Source organism: Ictidomys tridecemlineatus, chromosome 5 (genome assembly GCF_052094955.1).
Source record: "Ictidomys tridecemlineatus isolate mIctTri1 chromosome 5, mIctTri1.hap1, whole genome shotgun sequence".
Taxonomy (NCBI): domain Eukaryota; kingdom Metazoa; phylum Chordata; class Mammalia; order Rodentia; family Sciuridae; genus Ictidomys; species Ictidomys tridecemlineatus.
In genome coordinates this window covers 162,166,539-162,189,227 of record NC_135481.1, presented here as the reverse complement: position 1 = coordinate 162,189,227, position 22,689 = coordinate 162,166,539, and the positions used below count along the sequence as shown (strand labels likewise).

General features: G+C 35.9%; 1 protein-coding gene across 8 annotated transcripts in view; it reads left to right on the top strand.

The window, feature by feature from the left end:
• The window catches only part of Macrod2 (mono-ADP ribosylhydrolase 2), a 1,956,002-nt gene that overhangs the window by 672,013 nt on the left and 1,261,300 nt on the right, over positions 1 to 22,689 (top strand). For all 8 annotated transcript variants that reach the window (XM_078051387.1, XM_078051384.1, XM_040275965.2 and 5 more), the window contains one exon: positions 8,254 to 8,370. In XM_078051387.1, the coding sequence (XP_077907513.1) occupies positions 8,254 to 8,370 (117 nt within the window). The remainder of the gene's footprint in view (positions 1 to 8,253; positions 8,371 to 22,689) is intronic.

The window sequence follows — 22,689 nt, the reverse complement described above, 5'->3', positions numbered from 1 at the left end:
TTATGATGAATAAAAAGGGAGCATGGGCAATATATATTATATACTTGATACATACCAGACCCCTTTAAAGTTCTTGTCAATTTACTCAAAAGATCCTGTGATGTTGAATGGAGGTCCTATGTGGGGATCCCTATTTTATAGATAAAAAGAATCCAGGCATAGCAATTAAATGGCACTAGGATACAATTCTCTGATGTCTGATTTCAAACCATCCACTTTTCACATTGTAACATTACTTCTTATTACTTCTTATAAGGTGAAACCTTATAGCCACCTGCATACCAGAGGGCACATAGTGAATCCTCAAAAGATGTAGCATTGTTATTACTGTGGGTATTATTGAATTTCCTTGTAGTTTCTTGCAGAATGTTTTGTGCAAGATAGTTGTTTAATAAATTTATGTTGATTTGATTTCAAAAGAACCCTGTTGTATTCTCTTGGGCTTCTAAGATGTATATTTAGTGAGAGAAGTCTCTTATATTTTGAGGCTAATACGATTTGTATGACTGCTTTTAGATTCAGTTACTGTCTTTTATTTACAAAAGAAGATTAAATGACTATGTGTAAATCTAAGAACTCCAAAATTTCCCTTTTTAAAATCTGTTTAGAAAATTGTATTGTAAGATAAGGAAGAGACCTCACAGGGCCAATTTCAAAAATAACTGGATTTCATTATATGGCCCTTTTAGTATTTCTCAAAACAAACCCATATTTAAACTCTATGTTTGTTTTGTTTTGGGTTTTTAAAATTTATTTATTTGCTGGCTCTGGCATTCACTGGCCCACAATATATGATGAGTTCCTATTCATTTCTTTTATGACTTTTTTTTTTTTTTCTCTTCTGTTCTCAGAATTAACTTGTTCGTTTGTTTATAAAATGGGTAACTTTATACCTTATGAATGCCAGAGAAGCAGACTGGATTTCATGGAGTAAAATACATATTAGATTTTTAAAATATTGATATGGCTTCATTTCCCATTTCTTTTGTCTTTATTTTTGCAGTTTAAATGTTGGGAGAAGACTGTCCTATAATAGAATTCTCAAACTCTATGATCCAAGGCAATATTGAAAAAAATGAAAAATAATTCCCCCAAGCACACTTGAAACCTACCTTTCTACTCTGCCCTCAGACAGTGCAATTCATTATGCTATAGTCTAAGAAACCTAACTAATAGGCCCTTATTAATAGGATAAAGTCCTCTGAATTTAGCCTTTGCCAGATAATTGGAGGATGATGTCTGGGAGTCAAGGCTCTTGCCTCAGTTAACCATCTTCTTGCAAGCACTTAGGCAGTGTTATCAGATGTTAAATGGCAGGTTTGTCAGGTCAGCAACAAGCCTGGTCTTTAGAAGGTGCTAGGGCTAGACTCCCCTTAGTCCTGATGAAGAGCAGTCGTATAAGTGACCTCAGTATTCACTCCAGCGCTAACTCACCAAACCACACGTAGTTTCTAGACAGTCTTCAGCCTTTATCTTCTATTCGTCTGGTTTCAATCACAGCTATTTGAATACGTAGGAGAGGGTCAGCTTTGGATGTTCTCTGAGTTTTCCAATTCTAGCTTGATTAAAGACTTGAGGCAAAACTAGAGGAGTGAACTTAGATAGATAATATGTTCATTCCAGTAAGAAATTCTGAATATGTTGCATAAAAGTTTAAAAAATGGCAGCGATCAAACTGAATGAAAATTACCATTTGTCATTTACAACATGAGTGACTATACTAGTCAAGACAAACTGCCATCAGAAGCATCCCATAATCTCAGAGGCTTTACATGATTGAAGGTTTATCTATCATTTGGTTCAGCTTGGGCTGTGGAGGTGAAGTCAGTTAGGAACTAAGGAACTCTCCATCTAGCTGCTGTACCATCTTCTGGGGTGCTGGTGTTCTGTAATGGAGCCTCTACATCCAGCCCACAGACAATGGCAGGTCGCATGCAAGGGAGTTGTGGGCAGGATTTTTAAGGACTGGACACAGAAGTAGTTCTATCTCTTTTACTTACACTCTTTACACAGGACTCAATCTCATGATACCCTCCTGTCAAATCACTGCAACAACAGCACAATAAGGGTGACTGGGAAGCTACATGCCCAGGAAGACATTAAAGTGGGCTTTTGGTGAACACACTGCAGTCTAGCTACAGCAATTTTGAAAAACTCAATATATAATTCTATTTACATATGAGCTTCGTTGCCTTTTTTCCTATAAGATCTGCTTCTTGAATCAGGTAAGAATTACAGATGGTCCTATTGCTCTGTGGAAAATGTGCCGTGGTGAAGTATCTTACATGTTGCTAAGCTTCCGCCTGGCTGTCTTAGCCTGACCCTTAGTGAAACCTAAAGAGGTTTTCTATTGAGCTATATCAGACTGTAGAGAAGAAGTGGGTGGGAGTCTGGGGATGTAGCTCAGTGGTTTAGTGATAGAACACTTGCTTAGTGTGCATGAAGCCCTGGGTTCAATCCCCAGGACAAAAAAAAAAAAAAAAAAAAAAAGACAAGAGAAGAAGTGGGTGAATTTTCAGATTCCATGTATCTTTTGTCATAGTTCTTGTCACCAGATTTGTGATTATAACAATGGGGTGCATATACCACTTTACTTTTTGATTAACCTGACCAGTTCCTCAGTGTTGTTAAAAAAAAAAGAAGAAGAAAAAGAAACTAGGGCCTGGGGATGTAGTTGATTGTTGGAGCACTTGCCTGTCATGTGTAAGACACTGGGTTCAATCCTCAGGATCACATAAATAAAATGAAATAAAGGTATTGTGTCCATCTACAACTAAAACATTTGAAAGAAATTATACTTCTTGTTCTCCCAAATTTAGTTCCAGTATATTAAACAACTAGAGAGTCAGTTATTAAGATCCTAGGGACACATAAGGGAATAATTCACTTTCTGTTCCCTCAAGGAACAGTTAGGCTGAGGGAGTAGATAGATCTTGTACACATAAGCATTTGACTGCTTGTGTAATAGGTATAAAACAGTTTATAAGCAAGAGAAGAAGGGTACACACCTGAATATTATGATAATAAAAAGATATTATTTTGTTAAAGGTTGTAGCAGATAGTTTTTAAAAGAAGAAAACATATGAACTAGAAGTTGAAAAATGAGAAAGACCTTATTAAGCAGAAAAGACAAGGGAGAGGTAACTAGATACCCCAGGTAGAAGTAGAGGGTATTTGGTAAAAATGCCATGGTACAGTTAGGGAATTGTGAGGTCTTGGGAAAAGGAAGAAGAGTGGGATGATATGAAGTTAGAAGTGGAAGTTCGATTGAAATTTGTGAAAAGTCTAAAATGCCGAAATTTGGAATTAAGAATTTTGTAATGAGACATATGGGGAATAGTAAGGACTAACTGAGTAAGGAAGTAAAGATGATTGGATTTGCATTTCTGAAAAGTAAGTCAAGAAACAGAAATGGCAGTAGAAAATTTTAAACTCCCTTGTTGAGTTTGTACACGTAGGACTATTCTCTTTTTATCTTTTGAAGACAAGACTTTTAAGCACAAGAACTGATACAATTGATATTGCCATCGCATTCTATCTCACATGCTTCCCCCCAAGTCACAAATATAGCTCTGAAATGACATAAGATCATGTTCAAACTTGTCAAAGATATAGTACATAGTCTCAGCTTCAGGTAGTGGCAGAGAAGTTTGTATCAGAATAACCTTCCTTTCAATAGTAATTATAAATTATTAACAAAATATAGGCAACAACAAAATTGCTTGTTGTCAGTATGGAGCAACTAAGAGCAGGATGACACTAAAGATGATTCAGCCTTTGAGAGAAGGAAACCACACTGTTTGAGAACTACATTGAAGAAAGCACATGGCTTTGATCTTGAGGAACCTCCCTACTCCATGTGGCAAGTGACTAATAGAACTCAAACAGAAAACAACAGTTTTATTTGGCATGAGGAATCATAGGACTGACTTGATACTATCAGAGTGACTAAAAAATGATAAGAGTTCCCCAGAAAGAAGATCCAAAGAAAGGGGAGCCCCCAAATCAACAAATAAACACCTCTTTAATCCTTGTCGAGCCTTGAACAATGCATGTGCAGGAAGAGACTCTATAAAACCAAGGAATAAAAGCTAGAAAGCTGAGAGAATGGAGAAGAAAATCCAGCAACTTCTTATTTATAGCAAATATATAGAGTTTGAAATTTTAGGTCCCCACCCCACACTTGTCCCCAAGTAAGAGAGACTTGGCTTTCACCTTGTATTTTCTATTGAAACTCAAGAAGGACAAAACCTTCATTTTATCTGATAGTAATTTATCTGCCTGCTAGAACAAAATTCAACAATGTGTGGAGGAAGATAATAGAATCTAAATAGCCTACAATATATTATTCACAGTTTACAATATGCCATCAGCAACTACTAGACATACAAAGAAACAAGAAAATGTGACCACAGACAGTGAAAAAATGAGTCAATATAAACAGACCTATAGCTGGATATTAGAAATGACAGACATGTACTTTAGAATCACCATGTGAAATCTATTAGAAAATGTGCATGAAAAGATAAATGCAATTGATAAGAAGATGGGAAATTTCAGAAGTGATACAAACATGGTAAGAAAAAAATCAAATGGAAATTTCAAGAACTGAAAAATAATCTGAAGTTAAGAATAAAAATTTGGTGGAATTAATGGCTGATTTAACACAGCTCAGAAATAAAAACACAAGTAAAGAAAATTAGTAAAAGACATGAACAAGGGCTGGAGTTGTAGCTCATTGGTAGAGTGCTTGCCTCGCATATGTGAGGCACTGGGTTCCATCTCAGCACCACATATTAATAAGTAAATAAAATAAAGGTCCATCAACAACTAAAAATATTTTTTAAAAAGAAAGGGATGAATGACTAAAAAGCATTTGTCAAAATATTTAACATCATTAGTCATCAAAGAAATGTAAAATGAATGCTCTTTATGGCCATCAGAATAGCTAAAACTAAAAAAAAAAAATAACAGCATCGAAGGAATGCTAAAATATGAACTATACATTGCTGCGCTATGTATAACTGTCTAATCACTTTGGAAAACCATATGTCAGTTCTTTATAAAGGAAAATACATAACAGTACCTAAACAGAAGTTTCACATTTGTCCAGGGAAATGAAACATATAGCTACAAAGGATTTTTATAGTATGCAGATGTATTCATAATAACTAAAACCTATAAATAATTCTGTGTACATTCACAGATAAAGAAATTCTAGTGATCAATAGTGGAATATTACTCAGCAATAAAAAAGTCACAAAGTTCCAATATTTTTAACACATATGGATTTCAAAAATATGTTGAGTGCAAGACACCAGAACCTCAATCTGAAGTTTGAAGTTGCATAACTACTAAAATGTAGTTGTGGTCATCAAAACCAAACAAAGGCCTCCCTGTGATTGGTGATATGGGAATTTGGATGGAAAGGGCACAGGATTATCTTTGGAGCTGTTGGAAACATTTTGTTACTGTCATCATGATTAGTTGGTTGTTGCTAAAATACATAAGAACTTCACACTTAAGATCTGTGCCTCTGATTGCATATATGTTATAAATCATAAAAAAGCATTTTTTATGTAATGCTTCAATATTGTCACACCCAGGGATTCAGGTAAGGCTGCCTGGATTCAAGACTGGATCAGAGAATTATAATGGTTAAAGGATGGTTGCTGCATCAGACAAATCTGGGGTTTTCAATCACGTTGCCAATTCCTTATGAATGTAAGCAAGTTACTAACCTCTCATAAAGTTCTCATAAAATGGAGATGATAAAATTAGAATCTGCCTTATAAGGTTGTCTTTGGTATTGTGCCTGGCACATAGATACATTCAATACATTTAAGCTGTAATCATTATTATTAAATAGCTCTTCAGCTAGACTTTCATTACTCTAATACAGTCAGGAATACTGGTATGACCATGAAGATTTTAAGAATTAGATATCTGCAAACTGCATTAGGCTGCAATCTAAATAGGGCAGACAATATTTGACAGCATATGATTAAGTATACTGGTGAATCCTATTTTAGTTATCCATTTCAAAGTAAGTTAATAATTATCTCTTTGCCAAGAAAAACTGTTCACTTTAAAATTCTTTTCTTGAAGCTCTTGTTCTTAAAAAAAATTCAAACGTAGAGCAATTAGAACATAATTTTTTTCCTACCTAATAGCTTCGCCCTTTGTTTCCCATCTCATAATCACAAAATCAAGTGTGTAAAACTCCTAACTACTTACATAAGTACATGTACATGTGTACAGGTGTGTTCATATAACTTTAAATAAAATTGTGGCCGTACTATACATACTTTCTGAATCTAGAATTTTTACTTAGAAATCTTTTCACATTTAGGATTCTGTTTGTTCAAAAAGTTGATCTATCTTTAAAAATTGATGCATCATAGTCTATGGCATGGATGGACTTTTCTTTTTTTTTAACAAACTCCCTATTGATGAACATCTGAGTAGTTTCAAGTTTTCACAATTATAGAGATGCATACCTTTTGCACTTGTGCTAATAATGTCATATATTAAATTTAGAAAATTATAATTGCTAGGTGAAAGAGTTTGAGCAAAAATTTTTGACCTTTTCTTGTACGAGAAAAACTATTTTGAGTGTATGTGTGCAAGAATAGTGAAAGAATGAGTATGAGAATGTTGAAGCGTTCTCTGAGTAGTAAATGATGATTTTCGTATTTTTTGCTTGTTCTATTTCTCATTTTTTAAAAAGGAAGAGTTGCTTTAAAATTTTAACAAAATTTCACATTTATGATAGCTACAGTCAATTGAGTGCATAATACTGTATAATACAGTCAATTCAGTGCTGAATACCTCCCATGCAGAACATTCTTCAAATTCCATGCAAAACTACGTGAGGTACTACCTTTATTGACACTGAGGAAACTGGAGCTTGGAGCACACATGGCTGGTATAGATTCTGGATTTCAACCTAAGTTCTGTGAAACACTGCAGTCCAGAGTAATCTTGAGTGAATTCATTTTGATGAGAAGGTTTTTGCCTTCTTTCTCAACCTTAACAGATATGTAAGTAGTGATATAGACACTCATTGAGCTAAAAATGTTGCTTCCATGGTTGTCAGAAGCCAGCATGGACATTAGATAAGTTGTACTTTTCCCAGTGACAGTATCTTCAATATCCAGCTTCCTCTAGAAATAAATAAAATTAAGAGCAATGATGACTTCATGGTGTTAACAGACTGTGGAGAGAGGCGAGTTCTTGAGACCTCTGAAAATCTAGTCTGCTTTTGCATTCCAGATTATTATTCTTCCCTCTTTCCCTTGGTTTGCAATCTCATATTTCCTTTCTGTCCACAGGGCCTATTTAGCAATGACTGAATGCCGAAATTCTCAATTTCCTAGTTTATGTACCTATGGATTTTTAGCCCTCCACCTGTGCACTTACCCCAATTCAGTCACAGAAGTTGCTAATTTCGAGTGAGATCAGATTTGTATTTTCAAAAGTTGTTCTCACTATAAAGGATTCATGCAACGGGGCCCAAATGAGAAGCCTGCAAACTGATTATACCTGAGGCTAGTCAAGAGTAGACTGCTGCTTAATTAGCAGAGTAACAAGAGTTGCAGCCATTCTGTTTCACTTCGTGCCATAGGAGCTAGGAGTGGGTCTTCTTTGTGTTTATTAAGAGGTACTCTAGCCCCGCATCTACCAACAAGTCAGGTACCCTGGAGAAATGCAATCCTGTTGGCATCCTGCTTTTGTGATGAGAAGTTGAGCAGAGGTTTCATTTTTTTTTTTTTGATAGCTTTGATTTTTACCCTCTTATTCTTCAGGAGAGTACAAGTGTTTCAGTCTGGCTTCCTTTTTTCTTGACTTCTAAAACTTGTGATATCTTGGAGTCAATACTTAAGAGCTCAGGAGAGACAGTTGTTAGCATTTTTTCCCAACCATGTTTTCAGTAACATTGAGTTGATGACATGAAATTAGATGTGGTGGGCATATTTGTAAGAGTGAAATTGGAAAATACAACATATCAAGAGAACTTAACATTTACCAGCACACTGCCTCTATCACTCCTCTAGTTCTGCTCACCATGTAAACCAAATCCACACAGAGCAAGAGAGAGAACATAGTGTTTTAATGTACCATAAGTTTTCTTCCATAGGGCTGTGGGTCTCTAAGAGGAGAAAAATTGAGTTCCCTCTCTCTTCCTATCTCATGTTTTACATTTTTTTCCCAAAGATCAAATATAGGCTAACTTTCTTCTTTCTCCTCTAGTGGATGGCTGCATTCATAGAGCAGCTGGCCCCTGTTTGCTTGCTGAATGTCGTAACCTGAATGGCTGTGAGACTGGACATGCAAAAATCACATGTGGCTATGACCTGCCTGCAAAATGTAAGTCCAGCTTTCTTGAATACTTTTTAAAACCAGATGAGAAGTCTTACCTTGTCTTATTCCCCAAGTGCATAATTGGGGAAAGAAATGATAGTAGTGGTATTTAATTAAATGTGCTTGTAGTCAGAGTTTTTGTGTGCCTGTATTTATGGTATTTAACTACGGGTGATTCTTTTGGTTGTTGTTGTTGTTGTTGTTGTTGTTCGGGTCTTTAACAGAATGTCTCTGAAATAGGGAAATAAAATATGAGCAAAATATACATTATAGTATTTAAGTGCCACAAGTGACAGCTTCTGGAAATGATGCCAATTTCTTATTCCTTGTTCAGGCTTCTTGATTGTGAATGTGTTTAGAGCAAAGGAGATCAAAGTGATGCATTGTGTTTTCAGCTGCCATGTAAAGGCTGATTGGCAATTACAGCCAAGGCATCTGTCACACTTTGCTTTCAGGAAAAGCCAGTGGAATGTGGTTGTCAGTGTGAGAATATATTTGCTCCTTGAATGTGGAATGGTCAAAATTTACATTATATTTGAATTGAGAAAAGTACTGCATTTAATTGACCTTGTTGCTCAGCCAACTCGGGTGGGGTGGTGTAGAATAAAAATACTAAGAGAGAAAATGGTTAAAGGCACGGCTTTTGAAATCACATAATCTTCAGGGCCAAGGCAGGGAGTTTCATTGCACTGTTAGGGTGTGCATTGACCCGGAAACTGAGACACCAGTTTATTGATTATCCCATTCACCTGCTTCTTATGATATTTCCCAGATCTGTGACTACATTTATGAAAACGAGAAGCTGGTTGTGTGTGTATGTTTTTAGCAGTGGAGAAAATATGATTAAAAATTATAACACAACTTATAGGATAATATATGGACTCTGTATAGACAGATTGTGTAAGAATGAGTTTCCCATGGATATGTGTGAATGGAGAGATAGCGTGTGTAGTGTAATTCTAAAGGTTACTTTAAAAGTATGTTTAAACTTGAGGATTTATATTAAAGAATAATGTATAAAAATTGTGTTTTTTGTAAATATTATAAATACTATGTTTTATTTTGCTCACTGTGGATTGCTATAAAAATATATCAACTGAATATTGTGTAATTTTTTTCTCTTACGACTTATCATTTTTAGTCTTCTTAATCTTGTGTTGAAAGAGTCAAATCATGTGACAAATGGCCCCTCACAGTTACAGAATATATATTTATATCAAATGAAACCCTGTTTACGGAGGTGATCAGAGTGTTCCAGTGGTTCTCCCTCTGAGTCAGTTCATGATCTGAGTATTAAGGTGATTTTCCCTTCCAGGATTATATAGTCTCATGTTTACAAATGCTCTTTTTCCTTCCTAATGCTACCTTTGTGATATAGTTGAACTATAGTATTCTGAGAACAGGCAGATTGTTGACTATTTTCAGACTCATGTTTGCCCTTAAACCAAGCACTAAGCTGGGTCTCCAGTTGATTCAATTCTTTCTTAGGTATTAAAATACAAGTCAGAAATCTCCAACTCTGAATTTTCTGTGGTCGGATGATAGCTCTAGCTTATGGGTTGCAAATGTGATAATTTTTAGTGGGCTTGCTGCTATTTGCTATCTCTGAATAAGTTATTCTGCTTCCTTTGAATGTCGATCATCTTATTTCAGAGTTATTAAAGACTTACACAATACCAGGCACTGAGGTATGAAGATCAATAACCTAATACCTGTTTATACTATAATCATATCTTGTAGCTAAGAGTCCTATCTTTGAGCTAAGGTGTTTCTTTCATGGGCATCCTGGGACAAATGTGTATTTGTTGGATGCAGATTCTAAATGTGGGTAGTCCCAGGACTTGGTATAAAATTCACATGAGCTTAGATACTGAGAGCCTGATAAATTCTCAAATCACTACATGAAGTTCACAAGGCATGTTTTGTTAAAAAAAAAAAATCCAACAGAATAGAAGCTAATAGACTAGCATGGCAGTGCTACCTCATAAAAATCAACAAACAGAGTCTTTATGACAACATATTGGTATTTCTGAATATTTAAAAATATTAATGATATAGGATGATGGAAAGAATATGAAAATGATTAATAATACCTTACACTCATATGTCACTTTAAAATATTTCCCAGTACTTTCACAAGCCCTTATATTTTAAATTATGTTTTATAAACACTGTGTGTTCATTTTCCTGTTTCCTATTCCTGAGAGATGTTTTTCTTGCTCATCAATTTGGTTCATCCATTTCAGAGTCATTAACAATCCACAGATGTGCTTTTGTAGTGAGAGAATGAAAAGGAAGCTCATTACATACTGTTTGGGTCATTTTTCCCCTCCATGTTTAATAATTCTACGACAGTTTGACAGTGGAGACTAGTTCCTATCTGTCCTCTGAGACGATGGGTTTGCCATTACAGGGATACTAAAGTCAGTCATCCAGCTACAAATGACGATATCTTCATGTGTCAGCAATTTGTTTGGAAAATGCTATTATCTGGGGTACAGGCAAACTTGGGCATTTTGGACTGGTCTTTGCTTTTTTTTAAATGCTTGCTAAATTAGTTTATTCACAAATGATTGTATTTGAATTCATTATATGTGTAGCCTGTGTTCTGAGACACATCATGATTGATGGAATGATAAGCCCCACATACTCAGTTTCTTCTTCAGTGCCTGGATATTTTAAGTGATTTCTTTCAATGCCAAAATATCCAAACATTTTTCCCAAAAGGAATCTTGAGCATCAAGAATTTTGGGTAATGTTTTATTGAAAACTATTGCTAAACTAACTTAGGAAGTGGACGAAAGACTATTTAAATAACTAATTCTTGGGATCTACAAGATTAGACAATTTTTAGTAAAATTTTTATTTCTATAGTTGTTTAGAAGCTTGTACACATGTGGGATATTTCTTTCTATTAATGCTATCACCATTCTGTCAGAATAATGATCAGCTTCATGCCAGCAAGTTTTCTCCCTCTTGGTCATAGTGCTAGTGTCAATGTCTAGCATAGTGTCTCCTAAACTTGTGCCAAAGAATCAAATGAAAGAACTGTTTTAGAATCTTTTTACTGGGAAAATGGATTTTTTAAAGCTGCTTATTTCAAATACTTTCCATCCTGCAGAATATGCTGCACAGTTCTGGTAGGGTTAACATACCTAAATCCAGAGTCCTGAGACTTGTCTGCAAAGCTCAACTTGATGTGACCTTTTCTTTTCTGACATTATCCCCTTCTGTGCTTGCCTTGCTCACCAGGCTTCTCTGCAGATCCTAGATGTCTTGACACTGGTGTTCCCTCTGCTTGGAATGCTGTTCTTCAAGATACCTACATGGCTTGCTCCATTTACTCCTCAAATCCTTGTTTAAATGTAACCTCAGGTGTCACTTTAACCTATTCATAATTATTTCTCTGCCTTATTTTTTAATTCCTTATTTGTAGCATGTAACCTTCAACTATATTATTATTTCATTATCTATCTCTTTCTACCAGAATAAGGGCAGAGACTTTAAGGGTTCATCTTTTCCCCTTGTTTCTATACACATATAGTTTATTAAAATATAATAGAGGCTTCAAAGATATTTGTTGAATGAAGAAATGATAAGTAACTAAAACCTTTCAAAATCCTCCATTGGATTTTTCCTTAAACATAGACTTATTAGCCTGATTATCTGTGGGCTTCCATGATTTACTGTCATATTTGAACTACTTTGTATGATATGAATTGCTCACAGTGGTATCTCTGTGCGTGGTATCTGTATTGGAGGCTATCTTTGATCCTTTTCACCTATCTCCCAGACTTAGCTTGAATATCACTGCTGCTGTGAAACAAGTCTTCTCTTATCACTTCAGCTAAAAGTGACTTCCTTTTTTTCAAACTCCAGAATACTGTGTGCTTACATGCTGAGAATATTCTTCACCTGCTACTTTTTATGTACAAACTTTCTGCCTTTCTAATAGATTCCCTTGTATATGACTGGTGCTAGAGAATTAAATATCAAATTAATTGTTAAAAGTGGCAAACTGGCTGATAATTGGTAAGTAGATCCTAAAAGAAAAGTTATATTACTATTCCTAAGAAATAATGAAATTGGTGTCAACTATCCATCTACAACCCTTTTTAGTCATATTTTGACATATATCCAGTTCCAGAGTCTCCTGTGAAATTTACTCTTAACAGAGCTTCTCCCAAGGGGAAAAAATATTATACCTACTGTATTGGATGATTTTCAGCATAGCTCACATGTCTATTCCATTTCATTGGAATGCTCCACTTTCAGGCTTTAGAGCTGAATAATCATCACAGGCAAGTGGGAAAATATTAAATCTGTGTATATAAAATGGTAGAATCTGTTTCTTTTATTCCATTTAATCTTGCAAAGGCATCCAAGAGTAATATTAGCATCTAACTCAGTTTTTTTTATTAGTCATTTGAAGGGAAACTCTAGGATGAGAGACTATAGCATAACGTTTGAATGAGTAGTATGAATCAGATCCCTTATTCTATTCCCAGGTGCAATAATAATCAGATGATAGTAGTTTAAAAGGTACTATTGATAATAATTAGTACTTCTCTTGTGCCCTTCATCAAGAAACCATGGCACTTTGAAACACTAACTCATCAGTCCTTTTGAAATTCCTATGAGGAAGTGACATGATAAGTAATGATATTTTCTTCTGACGCAAGGAGAAAAGAAATTCTCAATAACAAACCAAATCCACATTAGAGGCATGGAAGTGACCAGGGATCCTTGAAATAGAAAGACAGTGATAGTATTGGCTAGGCCTGCTACCTATTTTTCTAAATAAAGTTTAATTAGGACGCATCCATGCCCCTTTGCTTACTATTGACTATGATTGCATTCTCTTTTTTAAAAAAATGTATTTTCTTTGTTTTAAATATATATTTTTAGTTGTAGATAGACACAATTTTATCTTATTTATTTTTATATGGTGCTGAGGATTGAACCCAGTGCCTCAGAGGCAAGCGCTCTACCACTGTGCTACAACTCCAGCCCCTATAATTGCTTTCATGTGACCCAGTTGAGAAATTGCTACAGGGATTATACTATCTGGACTTTTATAGACATTTTGCAGATCCAAGGCCTGTAGAAATACTCACTAATTTATAAAGGATAAAGATGAAATTCAGAGAAGTTAAGTACTGGTTGAATTTTATTAAATGTATGTGATTTACTCAGATCACAATTGACAAATGGGACTAACATACTACCATCTATTTCTTGCTTCTATGACCTCCAGAAAACATGAGGATGATCTGAACCCTTAAATCTTCAAATAATTAGGCCACCTAGAAAAAATGATGATTTTTCTCAATAGGGCCATAACTGGAAAGTGAGTAAGTCAAATCCCCAAAAGGAGAGTTAAGGACACCAGAGTATTAAGCAGTAAATCTTTATTCCCTGCTTTCTCTAGTGGTAGCTGAAAGGGAGCCTGCTGGTCTGAGGAAATTCAGTTTCTGAAGTAGGTAACCATAAGATGGTTCTGAGTCGGTCCTCTGCAAAGGGTGACCTGATTTCAGCCATCAGGGGCTCTCCCATCAGGGGTCTGATTGTGACAGCACTGGAGGAGGCATGCTGTTAGGAGTGTGACTCTGCCTGGATCTGATGGAGACCTGAGAGCTCTCATGAGCCCCTTCCATAATTAAACGACTTATATTACATAAAGAGAAAAATGGGTTTTGAAGACTATAAAATCATCTTCCTTCCAGAAAGGGAAGATGGGATTGTTCCTTCTAAAATCAACTGATTGGTTCGTTTTTCTTAAGTGCATTAGGAATTTAGTTTCTGTTTGAATCCATTTCTTCCTAATGACCATTCTGTTCATTTACATTAAGCAGTTTCATACATTTGATCCCTTTAGTGATCCTCGGGATGAATGTGGAAGAAGACAGAGAGATAACAAATAAAACCCAGAACAGCAGGTCTGACAATGCAGTCCCTGGAGCAGGTGACACAGTAGCATCACCTAGGAATTTGTTACAGAGGTGAATTCTCATACCTCACCCAGACTGACTGAATCAGAAACTTTGTGGTTTAACAAGCTCTCTGAGTAACTGATTCAAGCTCAAGTGTAAAGACCATTGCCCTGGAGAGTGTTGGAATCCTGAGTAGCAATCCCTTGCCCTCCACCCTTTTGGTTAAGACAGACAGACATCTTGCTGGGTCACAGACTAGGGCTTTTCTTGAAGAGAACTCTTAACAGGTTCTTGTTTTCCTTTGTGGTATTGTCGGTTAATGACAATGTCTGTAATTGTTTATTGCATGCCTTCTCAAATAGACTAATGTTTTAAAGAAGTAGAAATAATATTTGCCTCATTCAATCCTAAGATCCTTAGCATCTGAAATTACTCCACAAGATTTGGCTCTTGATAGATTTTTACTATAGAATTAATGAAAGCATTGTGTTTGTCTCTTTCTCTCCTTGGTCATTAGGTGCCACCACAGGCTACCAATCAATAAGACACTCAGGATGGGCTGCCTGATTCTAGAAATCAGCAGATGTTTCCAGCATCTGTTATCTCATCTCCAAACATGTTCCTTGCTCAAAGATTCCAGCAGTATAAGAAATCACAGGGCAAAATTTGCCCAACTGTCCACCTGCCACATGCGCATCTTTTTTTTTTTTATTAACTTGTTGTGATGATCCCCACAATTGTCTTGTGATAAAACAACTATTCTAATACAAAATAATGTATTTTAATAACATCTGTGTATTGAAAGCAACTATTATTTATGTTGTAGTATCACTGGTTGAGTGTACAATAATGTCTGCGCTTTGCATTATTTGCCATCTTGAGCATTCAGAGAGCACTGTCTATACCTTCTTTTTCCTATGTGATCAATAGGAAATAACAGTGTAAATCAATTCTGGGTAATAATGTAAATGGGCTCTTGAAGGCAATTCCCGCTGTGAAATAAGTAGTTAGCAGCGACACTAGCATTAACCGCAGTGGGGGTAATCAGCCTTTGGATGTGTTTAATCAGAGTTATCAGCTAAGATTAAAAAGAGAGTCACTGTTGTGCAGGGATAATCATTTTCAGGATTTAAAAGATGAATATGTGAAGGTGTTCTCATAAATTAAAGCCGTCAGAATGGCTTTGAGTAATTTTGGATGCTCAGGGGTCAGGAACAAGCAAACGGGAAAGGTTAATCTCAGGGCCACAGTAGTTAATGCACAGAGATAGCAGAATACATTTATTGCAATAAGTAATGAATGCTGAGTTAAATGAAGATTTTCCCCCTTGTGCTAAAATGTTCATTGAGCTGCTACTAACATATGGCTTTATTAAAAGTGGCCCATACAGGACAACTTGTAAATATATTGTCCCAACAGTTAATTCCAAAGAATAAATATTAGAGCACTGTATAGCTTGATTTACAGGTGTTTCCAGTTGTAAAAATTGATGGAACCAAGTTCCACATTCTAGCTAGAAAGATTAATTCTGTGTCTAGAACACTAAATGGCAGAGGATAGTGTCTGAAAATATATGGAAATCACAGACAGGAATTAATAAAAATCCTATGATATCTTCAAAACTCACACCTGTACTTGTCTCTTTCCAGTATCTTGACCTCAGAGAAATGGGATAATTCAATAGTCATTTTGAGAGACTTCAGATGTCCATATATCTTTTATATCTCTCTTCCAGAGAGGTAGAACTAAATTCTCATTGTCCTGAACATGATGTGGACATAATGACTCCCTTCTAGTGAACAGAATGTCCAAGTAATGGAAACTACTGAGATTGGGTTTAAAGACTGTGGCTTCCATCTTGGGTGCCCTCTCTTTCTCACTCTTTGTCTCATATCACTCTGTACTGGATTCCTAATGTTGACATAACAAATTACTACAACACGACGAATTGAAACAGCAGAAATTTATTCTCTTAAGATTCTGGAGGCCAGAGATCTGAAATCAAGGTGTCAGCATGGCCATACTCTTTCTGAAGGTTCTGGGAAAAATCCATCCTGGTATTTTCCAGCTCCAAGTGGCTCCCAGGGCTTCTTGGTTTATGAGAACAAATAGTCCTAATTCTAATCACTTCTTCCATCTTCACATAGTGTCTTCCCTATCTTTCTCTTATTTCTTCGTCTCTGATAGGGCCACTTGTCATTGGATTTACAATTCACCCCAAGAGGATCTCAAAGTTTTGAGATTCTTAATTTAATTACACCAACAAGGCCTCGCTCCCTATCCTTTTTTCTTCTTTTTCTTTTTTTTTCCCCAGAAATGAGTGCATATTTATGGGTTCTAGTGCTCAGGAAAGTGATATCTCTTTTTGTAGTCACCATTCAACCCAGAACAAACTATCTGGGTGAACAAGGCAGACTTGAGAGGAAAAGGCACTACCATGCTGTGAGGGAGCTCAGGCAGCCTTGGGAGAGGCCCATGCAGTAAGGAACCGAGGCCTGCCTGCAACAGTGGGTAAGCTTCGAGGTGAATCTTCTGAAGTCAGCCAGAAACCACCTAACTAAGCTAAGAAGCACATCTTGCAGCCTCAGTCAAGATTACAGACAGTTGACGAAAAACCCTGAGCCACAGCCCTCCAGCTAAGCCCTTCCTAAATCCTGACCTGAAGAAAATGGGAGGTGATAACTGTTACTTTAAATTTTGGGCTCTTTGTTAGGCAGCAATAGATAACTTTTATAGATAGCAATTATGGTCAAAAAGTTTATAAAGCAGGGTAATAAGCTCATTAGCAGAGTCATTGATATCAGTTAACATTTTCTTAGTGCATGACCTCCCTCGCTGAAGACCAGGCCTAAAAAGAAGGTGAAAGCAAAATAGAATGTGAGATAATGTTACACTGAATAATCTTAGTATCAAGAAATGCATCCTTATCCCTTTACCATACCTTTATCATAAGCAGTGTACTAGGTGGAAAATAGTTATGGATGTAAATCTCAGAGCATGTGAGAGAAACAAAGAGTCAAAGAGAATTCAAATTCCTGCTTAGTAAAGAAGCACCAGAAAGTAAACAAGAGAGGCAGAAACATACAACTGGGTATTAATATGTACCTGCTATTCCTTAAGTGTTTTAGTCTTTACATTTGCCACTCACATGCCTTTTACTGATGGGAATTATTTTCATTTGGTGGGGGATTAATTCAGCTTCTATCCTGTATTAATGCTACAAGCTACAAGAAGCAGAGGTAACTTTCTATTTACATTTATAGCAGTGCCCTTCTAAATCTGTTTGCTGTACCAGGTGGTGTGTTTCCCATTAGCTCCTTCATTTTTCAGAACTACCTAAAGTCTGCTCCATTTCTAATGGCATGCTATTTGTGAAATCCCTATAATTTCCTAAGGCCTTCTAAAGCTTTTCTCTTCCTACCTGTGACATTTTGAGGAAAGATTTATTCCCTCTCTGTGTTTATTCTGCTTAGTGAAAATCATCAAAGACAACCTTAACAGTATTTTTGCAAGTTCTCTTTCAAACTGTGTCTGTATTGCATTTGGAGTTCAGTTATCCATTTGAAAGTCTGTGGAGGGCAAAGGGTGATTGTGGAAATACCTTCCCTTACATATCCTCAGGTTTGCTTGCTTACATCAAGGCACATCATGCCAAACTGTTGTCTTTCCTTACATGGCTGTTTGATCTTTGTCCATTCTTTAATGCTAGCCATATAATTTGTACAGTGTGCCACTTATGTATATGTGTGATCTCTCACACACGCCATTCTCATTTTGCAGAGCTCAGAATTTCTTATGGCATTGTAATATATTTTGTGAATATGAAATTCAAGAACTTTGTTAAGTTTGGGGAGCTGTTTGGGAAATCAGTTTGGAAGATTTTGGAAGTAAGCTGATGCCATGGAGGGTTCTAGGATTCCGCTGGGTGATCTATTGGTCTGTGTCCTATAAACACATCCAGAAGCAAACTAGCTACTATGCTAAATAGGTTGAAAGAACTAGGCCTTCCTCCTTTATATATCCAGGAAGCTCCCTATCTTTTTATTTAAATGAACAAATGTTACCTTGGTTGTCTTCCTTCTAATAATATCCAATGCCTATATAAGTGGATGATGAGAAAAATAGGGAAAAATTGAGAAATTCCATATCAAAATGTATTCCTTTGAATAGTCAGGGGTCTGCACATAGAATATCATGTAGTTAGGAGATCATTCCATATACTTATTCACATAGGACACAGAATTCAGGAAACTACATGTCAGGTAAATGTTAATATTTCAAACGTTTCTTTAAATACTTTGTGGTCTACAATAGCAGTATTTCTCAACATACCAAATTAACTGGTTGTCATAGGCACCAAACATGTTACTTGAAACACATTAATATTGTATTCCAAGTAACATCCTATTGTGTATGTCTATTTTGAGATTAAACCAGCACAATCTTTCCTCCTCCTCTTACTCACAGTTTTCTCCTATCATTCCATTCAGAAATATGAGATCATTATTTTACAGACTGTGAGATGTTTCTGTTGTTCATTATGGTAAATTAGAAACTTTTTATTTACCTGTCCTTAAAGATATACATTTGGGAACAGTAATACTTTTGGTAAGAATTTCACAATTACAATATTTCAATGCTAGAAAGAAATCTAGAAATGACTCTTAACAGCGGAGGCCAGAATCTTCCATTAAGAAATAGGCAAGGATTTTTATCTTAAGACTATATTTTGTATCTTATTGCCTGTTCGGTACATAGTAGGTAAGTTTTAATTGGTTCGGCAAGCATTGGTTTGTTCCTTAACATGTACCATGTGCTTGGCTTCATTTTGGGAAAGAATTCTGTTCAGAACAGACAGGAAGAGCTTAACTTCATGGAACTGAAGTTGAGCTGAAACAAACCATGTGACTTGCCTAAGATCACACAGATGCTTGAGTGATAAAACCTTGTTAAGAATATACATTGTCAGATTCTTAGTCTATGGTTGTTCTTTTCCATGGAGATTTTATTTGAAAGCTCTTACACTTAAAAGATCTGGCAGTATTTAATAGATGTCCTTTCACTTTAGAATGCTCTTTTCAATGCTATTTATGCTGTATAAAATGTACTTTAGGGCCTAACATTCTGGGCTCAAATTCAGGCACTGGATTTGGGCAAGTTATTTAACTTCTTTTTGCCTCCATTTTTCATGTGGAAATGGGGATGAGAGTTTTCTTGCCTTCATATGGGTGTTGAGGTTGAAATGAGTTAAAGTGTGTGTAGCACTCAGCTCTGCCTGACTCCAGGTGAAAGCTTTATAGGTGAGTTGTTTTTTCAGAAAGCTCACTCTGACACTATTATCTAAAATGTCACTCATCACTCTACCCTTTTGCCTTGCTTTAGTTGACATCACAGCCCACAGCCATCTGAGGATTTTTTGTTTTGTTTTGTTTTATGTGTGTGTGTGGGAGGGTATTTCATAGTTGTTGTTTAACAGTTGTCTCTTCTACTAGAAGTAATTTTCATGAAAGTAAGTGTTTATTTACTGTTGCATCTCCATATCCTAGGGAAATATTCAAAACCATTTTGTAAATATTTATTTTTTAATTGTAGGTGGACACATAATATCTTTTATTTTTTTCTTTTTAATGTGGTGCTGAGGATCGAACCCAGTGCCTCACACATGCTAGGCAAGCGCCACAGCCCCAGCCCTCAAAACCATTTGTGAATGAACAAATGTATGTGTACAGGAAGCTTTAATTATTTATATTATTGGCAGAGTTACTGAAAGAAATCACCTAAAAGTACATTTTGGGGGCTGGGAATATATCTCAGTTGGTAGAGTGTGTGCCTCACAAGCACAAAGACCCTAGGTTCAACCCCAGCACCACCAAAAAGAAAAAAGAAAAAAAAAAAGAGTGTGTGTGATTTTCTACTCTGTTCATTGGGTTCTTCCAGTAGCTTCACTAGTTAGCCAGGAAAATAAGCCAGGAAATAGCATCAATGTATGGGAAGGTCATGTCCATATTTGACATTTGTTATATCTACCAAGAATGTTTCAGGCATACTGTACATCTTCCGATCTTTATCCTACTTTTCAAAACTCTACAGTTTAAGCAGTAGTGTTGGGCTGAAATAAAGCAGGAAGGAAGGTTTAAGGCACTTCAGTGACTTGGGAAACATGCCCTGACCTCCCTAACCAAAGCCAATGGACTGATAATGAGATCCTTTCCCACTTAGATAGTCTGTGTTCAAAGATGATTTCCATGGTCACTTTATTGTTAAATATAATTGAAATACAGTGAAAATTTTATGATTATTTTATGAGTCCTGTCTGATTGAAGCTGCTAGTCCAAGTACTTACAACTTAAATGCTATAAGTGTGTGGGAAAATATTGATGCTTGTTTCCTCTGTATTCAAACTTTCAGACTTTATGAGAAATAATAAAGCTTTATAATTAGTTCTTTACAAAGAGCATGCTAGGGTCCTTGCAGCACCTCATGAGAAATCTATTATTTTATGTCGGAGCAAGCTAGGCCATTTTTTCTTTTGTAGATCCCTTCACGAAGTTAATTGATATTTGGGGGGAGAAAAGGAAATAACATGATGGTCAGAGGTGAGAGAATATTAATTTGACAGAAATAATTTTTTTAAATAAGGAAGACAGTCTCACAAACTTGAACTATATTTGTGCAGAATTATTCTTAATCATATAGGCTAACAATATGTATCGCCATATATACATGAAAACTAATTTTATAAGTATTCAGTTTCACAGAACTTGAAACCTAGAAGTTGTTATTAATGTCTCCTTATATTGAAAGAGTTGGATGAGTATTCATTGAGAGATGAACTTCAACTGTGCACATGTGTGTGTGTGTGTGTGTGTAATACATACCCATATAGTATAGTTTAAAAGGAAACATTTTTAGCATCCTCTCATAATAAAAGAGTCCTGGACATTATATTTTTAGAATTGCATTGTGTTTTATGATGTAAACTGAATTTTATAAAAGTGTCTCAAAAATGTAAATGATGGACCATAATTGAATATCTAACATAAAGCGAAACAAAAGTTCCTTTTGTGAAGCTGAATGTCACTTAACTAATTATATTTGGACATAGATGAGTAAGCTTGTTCTTTTACCATTAAAGCATGAGTGTGAGGGGTGGGGCAGGCAATAGGCAAAAAATCTTTGCTACTTTGTGGGGCAAAGGGGATTCATGACGTGCCTTTATTTAGTGGCACTCCAGCTGCTTGTTAATAATCTAACAGGAGAACTAAGTTTGCTTACAGTAGTAAAATACATCTTCCCATGTAGATCTTGGTACTTTTTTATGTATGCTGATTTAGTCTCTGACATAGTCATAATCTACATATCATATATGTACACTTAACTTTCAGAACAGAAACTGTCACTGCTGGGACCACAGAAGTGAGCTGGCTTGCAATCTCTTCTTCTTCCTCTTAGGAAAAAAAAAGGGCTTATCATTGACAGCCTAGAATCAGTTGTCTTGAACTTTTGGAATGGACTTTGCAATTAATAAAAATATATTGTGTAGCCTGGCAAAACTTTGAGACACTCAACTTACCTTTCTTCCATTCCACAAGGGAATGTCTGTGGTCATAAGGCCTACCTCTTAAAAGAGGAACAGAAAATGTGCTAAAACATGCTATATAACAATGTACAAAATAAATGTGGGAATCAGTATTCTTGTCTGTACCTTTACAATGAAGAAAACAAAAAGCACACAAAGATTTCTTTCTCTATACCACACTCATATTTCTTTCATGCCTGTTGTGTTGTCACTGATATGTATATATATTCTGTAGGTACTTTGCTCCAATTTCTTTCTGATAATTCAAATGCATGGTTTACGTGATTACTCACTTTCTTTTTCATTTTATCTTGATTGGTCTAAATTGAAGGCTGTTTGTATGTTATTACTCCTAAAAACATGTTGCTGGACTCTAGTGATAGCTCTGTCCTTCAAGTGTGCCTCATAGGTGATACCACTTGACTGAAAAGTCCTCTTAGTAATCCAGTAATTAAATCCTTCTAGTTGGGACCCAAGAGAAATCCCTTGTGCTGAATTGCACTGCACAGTAAATGACATTATAATGAGGTTTTAACTTATTAAATGAATGAATAGGAGCTTTGCTGTTGCAATTCATTAGTACTTTGTTCTACAAAGCAGGACTTGGTGCTGCAGATGAGAACCCATGCAATCTTCTCTTCCTGTGACTAATTATCATATCAGTGTATCAAAGGTAGTTTGAATAAAAGAAGAAATACTCTTATAGAGAAAGTCTCAGAGAGTCTAGCTATAGGTGTGTGATGATTTCTGCATGTCACTGAGCTCTCTGTGTGGCAGGCACTGTTGTAGATTTCTTCTGCAATATATAGTTCA